Source organism: Anastrepha obliqua, chromosome 3 (assembly GCF_027943255.1).
Source record: "Anastrepha obliqua isolate idAnaObli1 chromosome 3, idAnaObli1_1.0, whole genome shotgun sequence".
Lineage (NCBI taxonomy): Eukaryota > Metazoa > Arthropoda > Insecta > Diptera > Tephritidae > Anastrepha > Anastrepha obliqua.
This window is the reverse complement of record NC_072894.1, coordinates 106,932,017-106,950,655: the sequence shown is the minus strand read 5'-3', so window position 1 is coordinate 106,950,655 and position 18,639 is coordinate 106,932,017. Positions and strand designations below refer to the sequence as shown.

Genomic DNA, 18,639 nt, shown 5'->3' with positions numbered 1-18,639 from the left:
TATCAGACCAGTCATCACTTACGCCGCTGTGGTTTAGTAGCGACGGAGCATGGTTAAGTCCACACTCCGGGAACTATACAGGCTGCAAAGAAGCGGATGTTTATGTATGATATTACGGGGGCCATGAGTACAACCTCTGGTGATGCCATAAATGCTATGCTTGATTTGCTCCCCTTAGATCTTAAGATACAGCAGGAAGCAATAAAAGCAGTGTGTAGACTCCATAAATATGGTTTCTGGCACGAAGACAGGCAGTATCCACTGGTTTTGGCACTTAAAGACGACCTGATACCCACAGTTTCATTTGGAAGGAAATTCGATGCCAGATTTCCATTGCGTGAGCAATGGAGCAATCCAGAATGCATGCAGGGAGGTTTGACGGATATTTTTTTTAACGATGGGTCCAAGAATGAAATAGGGTCTAGAGCCGGATGGTACTTAAACGATAGTAATAAGTATCACTATGCTATGGGGGAAATGGCAACTGTTTTCCAAACAGAAGTTTTTGTCATCCTGAAAGTAGCCGAATGGATAATCCAGAGGAGATGGAGCGGGGAACAGATTGGAATTTTCAGTGACAGTCAGGCTGCACTGAAGGCCCTGGAGAACGCGAAGCAAACCTCAAAGATGGTTCAAGAATGTAAGAAGAAGCTTAATTATGTCGCTAGACAAAACAGGCTTGTACTTATATGGGCTCCAGGGCACTCCGGTGTTCAAGGAAACGAAATTGCCGATGAATTGGCCAACCGTGGATCAGCGTTGCCCCCACAAGGGCCAGAACCATTAATCAGAATCAGTTCCGCAGGAATCATCAATTGGATCAGCGATTATGTATGCAATTTACATAAAAAGTGATCGTCCGGTCTAGCACGCTGCAGAACTGCAAAGTGTTTTGTGGCAATTCCGAACAGAAAACTGTCTACTAAAACTTGGAAGGAAAGACGTTCGGTTGATGGTTGGTGTTATTGTATAATAGGACACAAACCATGGGGTCAGCATATGACCACCATTGGAAACATTAAGGAGGCTACGAGTTAGGGGTTAAGATGTCGTGAGAATGAGTAAACGTCTTTTTTTAAAACTGGAGGATATCTACAGATTTGCAAAAGAATCTGGAAAATTCTCACACGACTAGCCTTTATCTCTGTCTCTATTCTTTGCTATCTCTTTCTCTGATACTTTTCTTCTTTCCTCCTTGACTCTCCACCCTCTTTCTAGAGCTCTAAATACAAGGCTAAATACAAGGCTAAAATCCTGAGTGTTTTAGGAGCTACCAAATCTCTTGGTGCTCCTTGGCTTGACCTTTTCAAATTTCAATTTCAAAATCTCCAGCTACCGCTACCACTCTCACTTCTGTTGCGCTACGACATACGTAGAACTACCATAGTTGCTATTTGAGCTGTGTTCAATTTATTTTGTTGTAGTTGTTGTTGAAGTCGCAGAAGGCATTAAAGAAAAGATAAAAAATAGGATTGATTTTAGTTAAAGAATAAGAAATTATTTGTTTACATTTAGCAATATTCGGCAATGTAACGTAGCAATTCATTTCAAAAGCGCAAGTTCTCTTTAATACATTCAATTTTTAGGGGTAAATAATTCAAAAGACGCGTTTTTCCCCTTTGAGCTGCATTCAAGTAATTTGTAAAACTTATACAATATTTCGATAGGGTGATTAATTTTGCGCCACCTTGTATTACACTTCATTCTTTATATTCATAAATTAAAATTCATCAATTATACTTGAGTGGAGGGAAGTAAAGTGGTTTCTCTCTTTTATCCCTTCACATGATTGCAGAAGTCAACGATCAAAGTTCAAAACTGTCTTATTTGTATGCCTCTACTCATATTTCATACTGGCTGCGATAACATTTAATCGCTTAAAAAAAAAAAAAATAATAATAATTGTATTCGGACCGATCGTGCTTTGTATGAAGTTTCCAAAAATAATCAACAGCATTGTTGGATCACGATTACAATACTCGCATTATTCACTGTGCGATACTATCAGTTTTAGCTCCCAGTTTTTTATGACCATTTCCAAATCATTTTATAAATTATATTTCGTTTTATACTGGATTTAGAAATATCCGGAGCGTTCTTTTATTGCCTTTGCAGGTATGCACATTCTCTTACATATACATATGTACACATGCATGAAGAGTGTTTTCCTTTACTCCATTGTTTGCATGGGCTGAGGAATATTGAATTTCTGCTTAGTTTGTGTGAAATATGACGCTTACTCGTATATATATGTGCACATACATACATAAATAATTAAACGGTATTATTAATAGCTGCTTTTCACCTGAAAATGTGAGTGCAAAAACATTTGTGTTTTTTATTAGAAAACATTAAACAAAAGGTAATTGATTTGGTTATAAAGGTTTCAAATTCACCAGCTAACGTCAATTCAAAGCTTAATGGCGCTGCGGTTGTGATTAGACGTCTTGTGTATGAACTAAAAAATTTCAGTGATATCTAATAGAGTTCTAATTACATTTCATTGCCCTTAATAGTAAAATTTGTGATAAAATATTAATGATTTAATTTATTAAAGTTTTTGCTATTTTTAAAAGTCCAATAATTATAGCTTTTTCGAAATTATTTGATAATTTTTTCATGTGCGATCATGTAAAGTACATACAGGAGAAAGTAAATTTGGCGATTAAAATGTTATATCCCCTAATAAATAGACGCTCAGGCTTAAGTGATGAAAATAAGCTAATAATTTATAAGTCTATATTTCAGCCAATAATATTATATGCCTGTCCAGCCTGGAGTAATATCGCAAAGTCACATGTTAAGAAACTGCAAATCTGCCAAAATAAGGTACTCAAAATGATGCTACGACTCCCATGGAATTTCTCCACCAGAAAGCTTCATGATGAATCAAAAACTAAGATTTTGTCAGATCAAATAAAAAATTTGACTGAAAGATTCAAAATTCGTTCCAGTTTTTCGGACAATCTACTAATAACTGAACTTTCTTAATGTTCAATTAGGCCCTGGTACTTAAATGCGTACAGATTAACCCTAGCTTGTAAGATGTATAGCGGAGGTTTTTCATAGTAGTTTTTTCCTTCGAAAAAAAAAAGAAAAAATCGTTTAAAAAACCAAACCTGTGATAAATATACAAATATAATGATGTAGAATTAAGATTTATATCATATTCTGTAAATTGTGCGATAACATAAATATTGTAACGTTTTCTACTTAATAAACTCTTATCTCTTCATTGCCCTTAATAGTAAAATTTGTGATAAAATATTAAAAATTTAATTCATTAAATTTTTTGCTATTTTTAAAAGACCAACAATTATAGCTTTTTCGAAATTATTTGATAATTTTTTCATGTAATATAATAAAGAGAATTTTTGAGTACTTCAGTGTTTTTTCCAAAAATATATAACATATGGTGCATTTTGTTGCATTCTACGTGCAATATTTGTCAACACCTGATTAATTATAGAATAATTTTTAAATTTGGTAAATTTTTCATGTAATAAAATCAATTTTTGCGTTTTTTCCCAAAAATATGTACGTTATAGTGCATTTTATTGCATTGTACGTGGAATATTTGTCAACACTTGGCTTAAATTATGTATCCCAAGTGGTACTTTTAAAACTAAATTTCGCAATTAACTACAATTTGCAAAATTTAAGTCAATCAAGCGGTTTCATAATGTGGATTGTATGTGGAACATAAGTGGAACGCATGTGGAATGCATGTGGAATTCATATAAAAATTTGCGTAGCATAAATTACTGCTGGCTAACATTTGTAGTATTTCAGTTTAAATAGAAGCCAAATTGTTGTGGGATGCATGATTGAATTGGTATATGGTATTTATTTATTTCCTTTCGATTGCAGTCCCGCTAGCACCCAATCACACCAATCTGAATTGTTTTGTTTTTGTTGAAACTTTTTTTAATAACATAATCCTTAAATAATTTTCATTCGAAATCGGTAATAGGAACTTCTATTTCTCTTTGCTCAAAGGGAATATTAACCCTCCGATGTTCGGTGCCTTATGATGCAGTAAGTGCTGCCCAGTAGTCTGCCCAGACCCATACAAATAATGTAAGAAATACGGTTTTAAAAATAATTTTATTTATTTATTTGAACGGATTAGTATTAATTACGAAGAGCAATTGGGTTTACAACTATATAGTTGCATGGAATGTTCATTAAGACATATGGGACGATTACATTTGCTGCAGTTATAACGAGTTTTACGTCGCTTTTTCGAAGAAGAACCAGCACAATGGTATCACGATGACCGTGTTGAAGCAACTTGAGCATATGATTGTTGCTGTGCTGCATCTGATGTCGATGGACAAGATTCCGGTACCTAAAAGTAGCGAAATCATTTATTTTAAATTAGTAAATATGAATACATGCATACACATATCTTTATACGCGGAGATATATGTAGGTGTGTATATAATTCATACTCACCTTGATATTGAAAAGATTCATTGCTTGTCTTATATGAGCAAACCTCCATACTAATGGGTTGGTCGTCCGTTTCGTCATATGTGGGATAACTAGCTGCCGTGCCAATTCAATGATAAATGAGCGCCTCTTATCACTCTGCTTTGCCGGATTCAGCTCGTCATAGATGATGAATGAGGCCAAACCGGCCATATCAAGCATATTATAAAACATTGCCAGTGGCCAACGGTTTGTCGAGCGTTTGCACGAATAGCCAGTCAACATTTGGTCCATTGTATCTACCCCCGCTTTAAATTTATTGTTGTCCAAAATTTGATCTGGCTTGAATCCTTTCAATGGATCGGTGCTTTGACGGTAATGGGCAGTGGATAACATATATACTGGCTAATAGCGATATTATTATTGTGATAACAAAATAAAGTGCTTTTAACATCACGCTTCGGGTTAAGCAATTCATGCGGAATGAAGGTCTTATTTTTTCTTACGGTACCGACGAAAGCCACTCTACGATCCATCAACATTTCTGCCAAGTTGTATGTTGAAAAAAAATTGTCAGCATAAACAGTCCTACCGCTGTCCATATAATTTTCCATCAATTTCATGTCGACCCGTTCACCTTGATTCGTTTCTTGCTGGCCACCTGGTGGTTTTCCGGTATAAATTATACCTCTCAAAGGGTAGTTTGAAACAGAGTCACAAATCCACCACACTTTCATGCCATATTTTGCCGGCTTACTCGGAATATATTGGGTGAATCGAGTGCGCCTACGATATGGAAATAACTGTATATAAGGCCCTGGGTAATAGATGTGCTGCATGATTCCATTGTGGTTGAAGCCTGAAGGGCGATAGCTTCTCTATAAAAATCCTCAATATCATCATGGTTTTCATCCAGAACAGCCTCTAACTCGATTTCCTGTTCTGTATCTGATGCTTCACCGAAGTCATCTTCATCTGGAACATATTCATCATCTTCTACGTCGCCACTTGTTTCAAATGGATCGGACTCCTGTCCCATAATTTCTTCAATTTGTGCCTGAAGTCGCTGACGTTCTTGCGGACTCACATTTGCAGCACTTACCTTACGAAGTAAACGCGTCATCACATCAACTTCATCCATATTTACTTGTTCCATTTTGTTTAAAAAAACATTGCCACTAATTAAAAAACACAAATGTCAACTAAAAAACTATCTCTGCCGCTGCCTCCGCTAACAGTTTAGTTGTTTACACCTAACGGTTAACCAATTTACATGAGAAGCTTATATGGGTCTGCACAGACCCATGTGAGCTTAATTAACGAAATTAGTTTAAAATTATTATTTTTACAACAAATATAGCAAAAATCTTAATTTTGCTACTTCATTGTGTTTAGCACACTACATTTTAGGAAGTCATGGACTAAGAAAACTCAGATATTAAAAATAAAAGATCTACATTTAAAGATCGAATGGGTCTGGCCAGACCCATATGAACATCGGAGGGTTAAGGATGCAGCTCCTCCAGCACTTTAAAATGTTCCTTTCTTTTTTGCTTTAAAGATTCATTTACAATTGAAAGAATATCCTTTCATTGTTTCAAACTTAATAGAAAGTCTAAAAAGTTCCTATAAAATTAGCGAAGTGATGAGCGTCGAACGAAAGATGAGTAAGAAAACGAAAGCTTTAATCGCGTTTTCTCGAAATACGTATTTTTCCGCGCCGTTTTGATTAATTTTTTTATAAAAAAAGGGTAATTTTTTCTTTTTCACTTAAAATTTTCTTTGTTTTGTTGTTTTTTTGTTAAAAATAGGTAAGTGCAAAGCGGAATAATTTATAGTAGTAAAAAATTTTTGTCTGGTTGGTTTCAGTTGATTACAAGAGGCCGCACATTCCACAGCGCAAATTAAAGGAGCCATGTATGAGCAGCAGTAGTGCCGCCATTTTGTTTCTTTTTTATTTAAAAAAATTTTTTTATATTCATTTAAGCATGAATATTAATATGTAATTTATTTTGAGATAAAAAATATTTTCAGTTTTTCGATTGATTTTTGATTGAAAAACTCGTTGTCTGGAGGAGGTGCCCCCCTTAAGAAAGATGATTAGAAAGAGGAATCTGACTAATAAATTAGCTTTGGATCAGGTGGAGAAAATATGTATTTTGTAGTCTGAATATTGTAGAATAAAAGCAACTAAAATAAATAAAAATAAAGAATTAATAAATGCCGGTAAAAAATTAATCTTTAGCCAAAATGTAGAAATTCAGCAGGTGTTTTATTATACGCCTATATTTAATTTCATTTCTTAACATTGGTGTTAAAAATTGATGATTAGAGCTGATTAGGCTCAACATTTCAAGTGAAACAGAATTAATTGCTGGTTTGAGCGAAAACGATTGTTAATATTTATCAACAAGTATATAATTGTGTTTAAACTTAGGCTATTACCAATACAACACTAACTTTATTTTTTTTGTTTTTTTCTTTTTTGTTGGTGTTTAAAACTTACTCTATTAGTTCCCAACAAATTCCTTTAAATGACATATTAGCAAATTTTTAATTATTTCACGCTGAGGTAGCGAAGTAGGTTATCTTAATCTCAAGCAAAGAAGTCAGTACAGGTACAAAGGTAAATAAAGTTCATAACCTAGAATTATTTGCTACTGTTTAACCCTATATATGATTTCTTTGATAAGCCAGTAATAAACTTATTTTTCACATTTTAGTTACATATTTCATATGAAAGGAAAAAATTTCCATTTGTTTGTTTCTTTTCATTTTCATTTCAAAGATGAACTTCATCTGCAAAAAGTTGTTCAAAGCCGAAAATTTTACTCCAAAAAAAAAAAAAATTGTTTCGCATAGTTTTAATTAAAATTTCGAATACATTCCATCAAACTCCATATGATAAGTAATAAGTTTTGAGAATACATGTTTTGTGTTTATTTTAATTTCACAATACATTCCATACATGTCCTACACACATTGCAATATACGTTCCACTTGCGTGTGTATTATAATTAAAAATGCAATAAATCTTTCTATCGGGACATAGCGAAAAACAACCAATTTTTCGCCCTTAAAGTTTAGTTCTGTTTTTTTTCCAAGAAGCTTTATGGTTTTGCTTATACCTATGTATGTGCAATTGCTACTATGTTGATTTGGTTTTTATTTTTTTTTATTTTTCATAATCTCGATAATCATGTACAAGTTTTTATTTAGATCTGTCTTTGAAGCTGAATAGTTCGTTCCACATCAGTTTCTGGTACTTTAAATATGTGAAGTATAGAAATTCGTATGAAAATAACATTTTTTCTCCAATTAGGAATATGTTCCACATGCATTCCACATACGTTCCACATACGTTCCACACATTTTTCGCATTTGAAAAATGTGTTTAAAATTATAACATATTGTTAGCGGCTGTAGCATTAAATTGTGATACTTTCGGATATGCTGCATGACTGAATTTACAATAAATCATCTTAAACATTCATTTTTCATCACTTTATTGTGTATTTGGGTATGCAAGTCAAATCCAAATAAAAAAATTGTATTTTTATAGAAATTACTTTGCAAAAATGTAACTCGTATTACCTAAATATTTTGTAGCTATCAAATCAATTATAAATGTATAATTGTCCCTAAATATTCTAATTTACCAATTTAACTATCAATAAAATATTAAATTCAGTTATCAATTAATTAAAAATCAATTATTGTTTTACTTTAAAAACGAAATTTCTGCTATGGTTTTCATTACTTAAGCACTCGCAATACACTTTACAACATTTTTTGTGTGAGCTGATTTTGAGCTGTGCTGTATTTTTAGCTTTTTTGAGAGGGTTTACTATTTTGAACTGAAGTTAATAAATATTTATTTAAAAAATCGAAACACGTTCCACATATGATTCAAAGATTTTTCCGTGCGCTAGATTTATAGTATGTTTGGGATATTAGTACTAAAAATCGATTGTTTATTAAAAATACAAAATGTTCCATATGACTTCCACGTTTTCATATGAGTTCCACTTCCATGAGTTCATCCTTTTTTTACTTTTTTTTAGCATTTTCTCAAAGGTAAAATTCCCAACCCCTTACTTTTTGTAACTATTGGGTTGGGCACTAAGTAGTTGCGGATTTCAGTCATGGATGGCTTCAGTTGAATTTTTAGGTTTGCAAGTACAAATGTAAAACACATTTTGTTATTTGATAGTTGGCAATTCAGCTGTCAATCAGTAAAAAAAAGTTTTTTGATCAGTTGCGTAATTTTCGTTTGGCGTTCGTTGAAAAATGGAAAATCAAAAGGAACATTTTTGTCATACCTATTTTATTATTTCCGCAAAGGGAAAACCGCATCGTAAGCTCATAAAAAGTTATGTGCTGTTTATGGTGACGAAGGCTTAAAAGAGCGGCAGTGTCAAAATTGGTTTGCCAAATTTCGTTTTGGTGATTTTTCACTCAAAAATGAAAAACGCTCTGGTCGTCCAGTTGAAGTTGATGACGCCCTAATCAAAGCAATAATCGATTCGGATCGTCCCAGTACAACACGTGAGATTGCAGAGAAGCAAAGTCACTTAAAACAACTTGACTATGTTCAAAAACTCGATACATGGCTTCCTCACGAACTGAAAGAAACGCATTAACAGCTGCGATTTGCTAAAGAAACGTAATGAAAATTACCCATTTTTAAAACGTCTAATAACTGGCGATGAAAAATGGGTAGTTTACCAAAATATCAGGCGGAAAAGATCGTGGAGCAGGCCAGGTGAACCAACTCAGACATCAAAAGCTGATATTCATCAAAAGAAGGTTTTGTTATCAGTTTGGTGGGATTACAAAGGAATTGTCTATTTTGAACTCATACCACCCAACCGAACGATCAATTCTGATGTCTACGGTGAACAACTAACGAAATTAAACAGTGCAGTTGAGGAAAAGCGGCCCGAAGTGACACAACGAAAAAGTATTGTATTCCATCATGGCAATGCAAGGCCACACACATCTTTCGCCGCTCGGCAAAAATTATTGGAGTTTGGTTGGGATGTTTTGCCACATCCACCATATAGTTCTGACTTTGACCATCTGATTACTTTTTGTTTCGATCTTTACAAAACTCCTTCAATGGTAAAAATTTCAATAATGATGTTGATGTCAAATCTTACGTGATTCAGTTTTTTGCTAATAAAAACCAGAAGTTTTATGAACGTGGTATTATGATGCTGCCTGAAAGATGGCAAAAGGTCATTGATCAAAATGGGCAATTCATTACAGAACAAAGTTATTTAGTTCCATGAAAACATTGTCTTTGATATTCTAAAAAAATCCGCAATTACTTAGTTGCCTGCCCAATAATTACAAATATATGGAGCCATAACCGCCGAAAAAATGTATCCCACAAACTCGAAATTTTACAGGGGAAGGTTTTTTTTTTTAATTAAGGGGAAGTCTACTGTGAATTTTTCAAAAAATCGATTTTTTTTTATTAGCTTAAAAAATACTTTGAACCCTCTTAAATAAGGTACAATATGTGTTACAGCTGGCTAAATATTTCTTCGTTGAAATTTCGACCTTTTCCCGAAGCGCTCCAAAGCGCGTACCTGCGGCACCTGAAACTTTAAACGCATTTTTCTCGAAACTAAGTTTTTGTATACGGTGTACACGATATCTCGAGTTCTGATAAATGAATCAGCTTAAAAATTTAATTATATATTCTCTGTAATAGTGTCTCTCGTCTGACATAGGATTTTTTTGATATCGTTATTTGTTAAATTGTTATAAACAATAGTAACATCAATTTTAGGCAAAAAAAAAGAAAACAATTTCAAGAATTTTTTTTTCAACGCCAAAATTTTTTATCGACATAATCCTACGTCAGACGAGAGTCAATACTATGTATATGATAACAATATTTTGTTTTTTTGTTTTAGATCACCGAAACGTAAGATTTCATGTACACCGTTTAGGCACCTAAGAAAAGCGGACCTGCGCTTGCAGAAGTGCCACAGCGGCCATTTTGAATATTTTGACTTAAAATTTTTTTTTCAAAAACTTAAATATATAATAAAGATAAGAGTTTAAATAGATTTTATGTACGAGCAATATTTTGTTAGAAATAAAATCCGGAAAATAAGCCTGTTTTTTCCCTTGTCACAGTAGACTTCCTCCTTAATCAGTTTGAATAAAGCCATTATTTTAAAATTTATAATGTAAATAGTTTTTTGTGGAATACATTTAATTTTAATAATTTTAAATAGATATTTGCATCATAAGGGTTGTTTTTGTGGGATACATTTTTTTGTTTTTCTTCTGGCAACCTATTATTAAAAAAGTGTGTGGGTTACACAAAAATTTATTTTAAAGAAGTGACTTCCCATTTTTTTTTATTTAATTTTTTTATATTACTTAGTTCTTAAAATTAAATAACATTTGATTAAAAAAAAAATAAATGTATACATTTCTTAGTATATTCGATAAAACAAAAATAAAGTAATGTAATTCATATAGTAGGTATTTAAAGTTTTCTGTTAACAAAGTAATGTTATTCATATTAAAATCTTGTAAACTTGAATAACGGTAGATAAAAATATATAAAGAATGCTAAATACTATCTTCCTGGTCTGTTTTAGGTAGCAAATCTTTAACAGATCCATCCCATTTTAAATATAAATACTCGTGTTGGGATTTTACGGGTAAAGTTTTTCTATCGCAAAGCGTTTTCAAATCCTTTTATTTAGCAGAAGAAATGTTTAATATATCATCATATAATTGAGTAGGTCCTTCACAAACTATTTCGGAGTTTCGTCTAGATCGTGGAATTGAATCTAGATCATAATTTATGGTTTCAGATTCATCAAAGTAGCCAAATTTAAGAGTAATATTTGGAATATTTTTTTCCAATGTAACAGAGCGTAATTTTGTAAATTGAATTTTCACTGAATTTGGAAGTAACGCCTGTGGAAATGTCTTCCAGTCTTTAAAATCACTGTTAGTTAATTCAATACAATTATATTTTCTTGGGTTAGTTCTTGCATTTGATATTATGGTGTACCACTCACCTGGAGCCCAAATAGTCCTATTTCGAATAAACGATTCAATTGTACTATGTATCGAATCAACAGGCATCATGGTGTGTCCAGGCGACAAGTAGGTATGTGATTTTTATATTAGTCACAAAATTAGAATTTTCAACAAAATCGGTTAATGTCGCAAGCATAGCTCTGTTTTTGTTCTGTCCACGAATTTGGACCTTTTTTTTAAGCACGGGTTGGGCAAAACACTCGTATTTTTTTTCTTAACTTTTTGCAGCCTTTTAGGTATTCGCTTTTGCTTTCTGTAGCCCGTTTTCCCAACACACGTTTCCTCCTCGACTTCTTTTAAACTTTCCAAACCATTTAAATTAACGAAAGATTCATCTGAATCGCTATACGGTACCAGGGAGAGCTGTAAAAATATCCAATAATTGAAAACAAAAACATATTTTGCAAAAAAAAATAAATTTGTTTATTGTTCTAAAGCTTTATCTTTAATTAAAGTCTCAAAAAATTGTATTTTTTTTATTTTTTTCCCTTGTGTTTCATTTATTTTAAAAGAGAATTTAATTGTATTCCACACAAGCGTTCAAAGAAAATGTAAACAAGTCACCATATGCATTTACATTAAAATTGTTTTTGTTATAAAATCATAACGGTTTAGTCTACAGCCATGAAATTTTGACAGATGATGCAAATGATGTTGAACTATCGATTTCGATAACAAAACAAAAATCGATTATGGGGTGGGATACATTATTTTGGCGGTAATGGCTTGATATGTATAAGTAAATAAAATTAAATATTTCATTTATATTTTTGTTATTTCTCTTATTTTCCAAATAAAGTATTTTATTCTTTTACTTGGCGCTTACTTTCCATGACGCTTACTTTTGTTGCCTGCTAGTTTGAGTGACCAGGGAAATGAAAATTTATTTAAAAGCTTACTCAATTTCGCTTTAAGCCGATGCAAAATTTCCTATGCAAGCAAATGTGCATGCAACGCTTTCTATGAACTTGCAAGTGACATATTCGCGTTTGCAGTTTAAACCTTGAAATTAAATTTAAAAGCAGCGTGGACTTTTTATACATATAAGCATACTTGTTTTTGCAAAATTTTGTTTCTTTCCTTATTTGCTCATCTTTGACTCAAATCGACATAATGCAGGTCATAATGCCAAGTGCAATGTTCACTCGCTAGGTGTGCTGTACGGCGAAGAAAATATGAACATAAAAATAGCAAAAAAAATCATTTTTAGAGTGTATGTATGTATGCAAGTGTGTAAGGTAAGGTATGTAATAACCGAGTGATGAATAAAGTGGAAAAGAAAAAGCTACAACTTTTTCAGACAACAATAAAATGATATGCCAAATTGTGAATTACGACCCACACCAGATAAGCGTGGCATATATTGACAAATGACGTGACTACTCTAGATAAATGTTGCGGCAATGTGTAAACACCTGATCTACTAACATTTACATATAACAAATCGAGACTGATTGCCCGTATACGTGCTGTAGGCATGTTTTTAAATATTGAGATATGTATGTAAATAGACTTCACATGACTGGTGTTGTATTTTTTATATTTGGCCATTCCATACAGCTTACTCGCATATCATTAAAACTAAATATAATCGCGAGGCATCATTTGCTTTATTCCACAGAATTTGTGTTGAGCCAGCAACTGAGTCTACTTCGATTCCACATAAAAATTTTTCGCTAATAAACAGTTGGTTATTATTTGAACTTCTTTTGTAATGGCTACTAAGTCGTTCGTCTTAAATGCCTGAAAGCATTACTTAGCGCCTTTTTTGAGCGTGATTTCTACACATACATACACACCTGTATATGTATAGGTACATTTTAAAAATGACAAACAAATAATTGCATTCATTCACTCAGCTGCTAATAGGCGACAGTGGGCAGTCTTGTTTAACTTTTTTATTTGTTTGAATTTATGTCAATGAAAGAGTGTGACTAACTTTTTAGGGGAAAGCTGCTCATAATTCACAAAATTTCCCATTAAAAATTCTTGGAATCTTTTGAATTTGAAAGTGAAAAAATATTTAGGTGTCTTACTTCTTAGTAAATTTTCAATTCTATAAGTAAATACTTACATATATGTGTACAGGTGGCGAGTTTGAGTTTTATTTTTGTTTTCAAAATATTTTCTTAGTATAAAAAAAAAATCACAAATCGGAAATATTTACTTTCTGCAAGAATATTCCATGCAAGTTAGATTATAATATACGAAATAGTGTAACATAATAGCCTGGACAGACGCTGGCGTTAATCGGGATTAACGACATGATTCGGTATTTGATCAGGGAAAAAAATGCGGACTGACAACTTGACTTAATTCTCATAATTTAAACGGCACGTCTGCTGCTGCCTTGCGGGCCGCCAATATTAGGCAACATTCGTGTTAGCTCTCCATAGATAGCATCAGCTCTTGCGCTTACTGCAGATGGATATCAGTTCAGATATCAATTTGGCGTGGGTTAAGCTATGCTAAGTTATGTCCTAAGAAATATTTGTTTGCTGGTTGAGAATTGCAGACGAAAAAACGGGAAAATTGTGTAACATTTTAGTAAACTTGCTGTTGTGCACTTTAGACTAAAAACAGCTGCAACAAAAAAGCCTAGTAAATTCCCTCAATTATTTAGACATATGGAAAAACCTATGGATAATACAGTATTGGCATGAAAAATAAATTTATATGTGGTTTCATTGCTTTTCCTTTTTATTGTTTGACGCAAATCGCATGGAAAAATAGCCAAACCTATTTCTCCATTTGTGGAACAACATCAAGACGCACACCACAAATAGGAGGAGGAGCTCGGCCAGACACCTAACAGAAGTGTACGCGCCAATTATTTATTTATTTTTTTTATTGTCGTTTGAATTGAATTACTACTACTGCTATTTTATGATATTACAATATTTTAGATATTTTCCCAACTTCTATACCCAATTAAATGCGCAAAACATTTTTTACCAGTAATTTTTCATAAAATTGTTCAACTATTTTCATCGAATGCATTCGCAATCAGTTAACATAGCCGGTCCGAATCAATGATATTGTCGCATAAATGCAAGCACCCAAAAGTAGACCTCATAAATCTCTAATCTTTAGATATGTCGCACATTTACATATCTGTCATAAAACAAAAATAAAGATATATAAAAACATTGCTGTCACTAGTGTGTGAATATGCCATTTTTGTTGAGTGACATTTTTTAGTTCTTACTCAATATTGTGCGGCGCTCACATATTTTCACATTTCTATTGGTTGCGTTTCTCTCATTTCACACTCACTTGACTCATTGTGCTAATTAGTATTGAATTTTTGGACAATTTCTTGCTTAAAACCGTGGTGTTGTCTCACCGATTTCACATTCAATATCACCTGTTACTTCGGTGCCAACCTATGATTCGTCGTTGGCTCCCCTGCTGGTGCTGCGTCTGGTACGTCAAGTACAACACGGCGTATGCGTTACGTATATTCGTTGGTATATACATATTTTCTACATAACAGTGATGTAGCAGAGATAACGAAATGAGCGCACACATACATTTGTACATATGTAGTAACGTTGTACATTTGTTATGAAAGCTTAAAAAATATTATAGTTGATTAGTAAAGTTAACAAAAATATTGGTAAAAAATACTTCAAAAGTAGGAGGAGCTGAAATATGCTCTGTTGGACAGCCTTAAAAGGCCTTGTTAATGTAACATCAGTTGCAGTTGACTATTTGTTAAATTTGTGTGTACATATCTGGCTATAAGTTTGGTAATATTAAACAGATAGTTAGAAAGTTTGCAAATTTTTTACCAGGCTTGTGCAATTTATTGTGGAAGTGAGTATGATTTTTTTTTGCGGAATTGGTTAAGGGTACTAATCTATGTAAATATACACATACATACATATATATAATGGGCGCGTACATCATTTATTAGGTGTTTGACCGAGATTCTCCTCCAATTTGTGCTGTGCGTCGTCTTCATATTGTCCTATAAATACGGGCGTCTACAGCTTTATGCTGCCACTAAACAGAAGACGTTTTAAGTAAAGCTTTTTCTTGTCGGAAATACACTCGGAGGTTTGCCACTGCTCGCCGAAGCACGACTGCTATTAGAAAAAACTGTTTCTATAATCTCTTTTTCCATTTCCTCATTGGGTTTCATCCCGAACCCGGACTGAGCGAATGTAAGTCACACACAAACTCACTCGTCTACGGCGTCCGCGTCGTTCGTTACTGATAGTATTTCATAAATTAGCTTGATTGGACAATTAAGCGGTACTAAAAAAAGCTTATTTTAGCTTTAAGATCGGGCGGGGGTTACAGAAATGTCGTTAATATTTTTTTCAAATTTAATCGCTGAAATCGATGCGGAATAAATTACATGAAAGATGATTGAGAGATTCATTTATAGAAATTCCATATATGTATTTACTACTTATAAAACAAAAGACAAAAATAAGCAAATTTTGTTTCTCAAAAATGTTCTTGCTGGAGAAAATCTTTTTTGGCTCCTTTTTATTATTTAATTGACAAAAAATATTTACTGCGCTATAAGGTTTTTTATGGTCAGAGCCTTTCAATGGTGAAAATAACATATTTTTTGCTGTAACACAAAATATTATCACATGGCAGATCACAAAATTGTAATATCATCGCTAGAATAGAACTGAGTCGAGCTGTTGTAGACAGTTTGACAGGTGAATACAAATGTTTCTCGCCTACAAAAAGCTTGGTGAATAATCATCCACATTTCAATTCGATTTTTTTTTCAATTTGCATATCGCGATTAAAAAATAGAAACGTATTTAAATAAAACTCCCCAGAAATAAAAACAAAATAACACTTAAAACTGTCGAATATTACGTTTAGTTTTTATATAGCATATATATACCTTAAAAAAGCTTTTAATTTCAAGTGAAAATTTATCTTTCTCGCCGCAAAGCCAGACAATAATGTAGAAAATAAATGGCTTCCTGGTTTCCGTGCAATATAAACTGTAGAATGCATTCCACACATTTTTCATTGAATTAAAATATGTGGATCGTATGTGGATCGTATTTTGTAAACGCTATTTTAATATAATAGATGTGTGAGTAACCTTGCGTGATATTTTAAGATTGGATTTAGGGTGAAATATGTGGATCGCATGTGGATCGTATTTTTGAAACACAATTTTAATGTAATAGATGTTTTAGTAACCTTGCTTGATACTTTAAGACTGGATTTAGGGTGAAGTACTTGTGGAGTGTATTTCAAAAATAATAAAATATTAATGGATTTGCTCACGAAATTTTTTATTTATAAACACCTATACACATATATACGTATTTATATGCGCAACTAAAAGCTTATGAGATATATCGAATATAATAAAATTAATATTCAGGTAAAAAAATATATTTATTCACAGATGTGGAACAAATTAATTCTACCGCTTAGTATAAATAGTTACTGCCTCAGTGCATTGGCTAATTTATTATGTGGTATTTTAATATGTTCACTGTTATACGATCAACTCAACAACTCAACTAAAAAAATTTATTATTATAGAAATTTTTATAAAATATTTTATCACTGTGCGCATTTATCGTAATTGAAGATTGTCAAGCTAAGACAACTCAAAATGCCTGTTTTCAACACTTTTTATTGCGTAGTTTTTGTAACACTAAAGTAGACATTTTTGTTTTTGTTTTCTAAAGCAAGATACATTCTACCTAATAAATTTCTTATCTGTCCTCTGTCCTCTGTCACACTGATCTTATGTTGAACTATACATATATATTAGGGCGGGTCGATTTAAAAATCGCTCATTGCTCTGTGAAAATCGTAATCTAGGGATCAAAATAAGAAACTTTGCCGAAGGAACCATACCTCTAAAACGAATTCTGATGTCCCCCAATTTGGGTCGAACGAAAAATCCCACTTTGACCCATTTAGAGTGCTCCAATCGAGTCCAACTGTATGACCGACCCCCACTAACTTTGGACGGCCGATCCACCCATGCCAGTGGCACACCCCCTGGAACTCCCCTGGGGGGTTTCCCATACAATCATTTCAAAATATCACCATTTTTGGCCTTTACATGAGAAAAGAAACTAAAAAGTTCGACCCAAATTGGGGGACATCAGAATTCGTTTTAGAGGTATGGTTCCTTCGGCAAAGTTTCTTAGTTTGATCCCTAGAATATGATTTTCAAAGAGCAATGGGCGATTTTTTTGCCTCCCCACAAAAGACACTAAAAGTTCGACCCAAGTTGGGGGACATCAGAATTCGTTTTAGAGGTATGGGTCCTTCGGCAAAGTTTCTTATTTTGATCCCTAGAATATGATTTTCACAGAGCAATGGGCGATTTTTTTGCCTCCCCGCAAATCGACCCGGCCTAATATATATAGGTGTATATAAAATATATACATATCTACATAAATATACAGATAAAATGCTGTCATTTATTGCAATCTCTTCACCTGCCAATTAATCAAAATATTTGAATACAGTCGTAATCACATAAATACTCGTGTTATCAACGATCTGATTAATTTGCTCTCTGCCGACACATTTTATATTTTATGTGCGTACATAACATAAAGTCAATAATCTTCCTCCGCCAGAAGCAACACATAAGCACAACTTCATTCTAATCTGCTCTTATTTTATTTTCGTTTCTTCTTATCAACCACTCTAGAAACCGATCAATTTAAAAAACGTTCGCAAATTTGCAATCGAGCACTTCAAACGCAGACGTGATCCACACGGCAACACAGCCAGATCATCAGCATTTAAAGTTGATAGAGGCAGTGCAGAGCGGAACGTTTTTGCTGGCTTCAGCGGCGGAGCAGGTACTTCGTCAGCAACGTCATTGATCTCTGGTAGATTCAACGTTACACGATCACCACTCGGCGAAACACTTGAACTATCAACTGTAATTCAAGCTGCGAAACCAACCGGTACTAGGCCGAAACAACGATCGAAGCGTCTGCGACCAATACCACCATCAATTACACCACGCGCCAGCTTTCGTCACAATCAGTATAAACAACGGCTGCAATATCATCGGTATACCGATGTGGTTGTGGATGCGTGCGAATTGAAAAAAATGGCACAACAGAATGTTGATAATGAGTAAGTTAAATTAAATATACAATA

The 18,639-nt window shown here is 33.3% G+C and overlaps 1 protein-coding gene across 1 annotated transcript in view; it reads left to right on the top strand.

The window, feature by feature from the left end:
• The window catches only part of LOC129240205 (sulfate anion transporter 1), a 44,826-nt gene that overhangs the window by 10,578 nt on the left and 15,609 nt on the right, over positions 1-18,639 (top strand). The window contains exon 2 of the mRNA XM_054875847.1: positions 18,179-18,615. Within this exon, the coding sequence (XP_054731822.1) occupies positions 18,179-18,615 (437 nt within the window). The remainder of the gene's footprint in view (positions 1-18,178; positions 18,616-18,639) is intronic.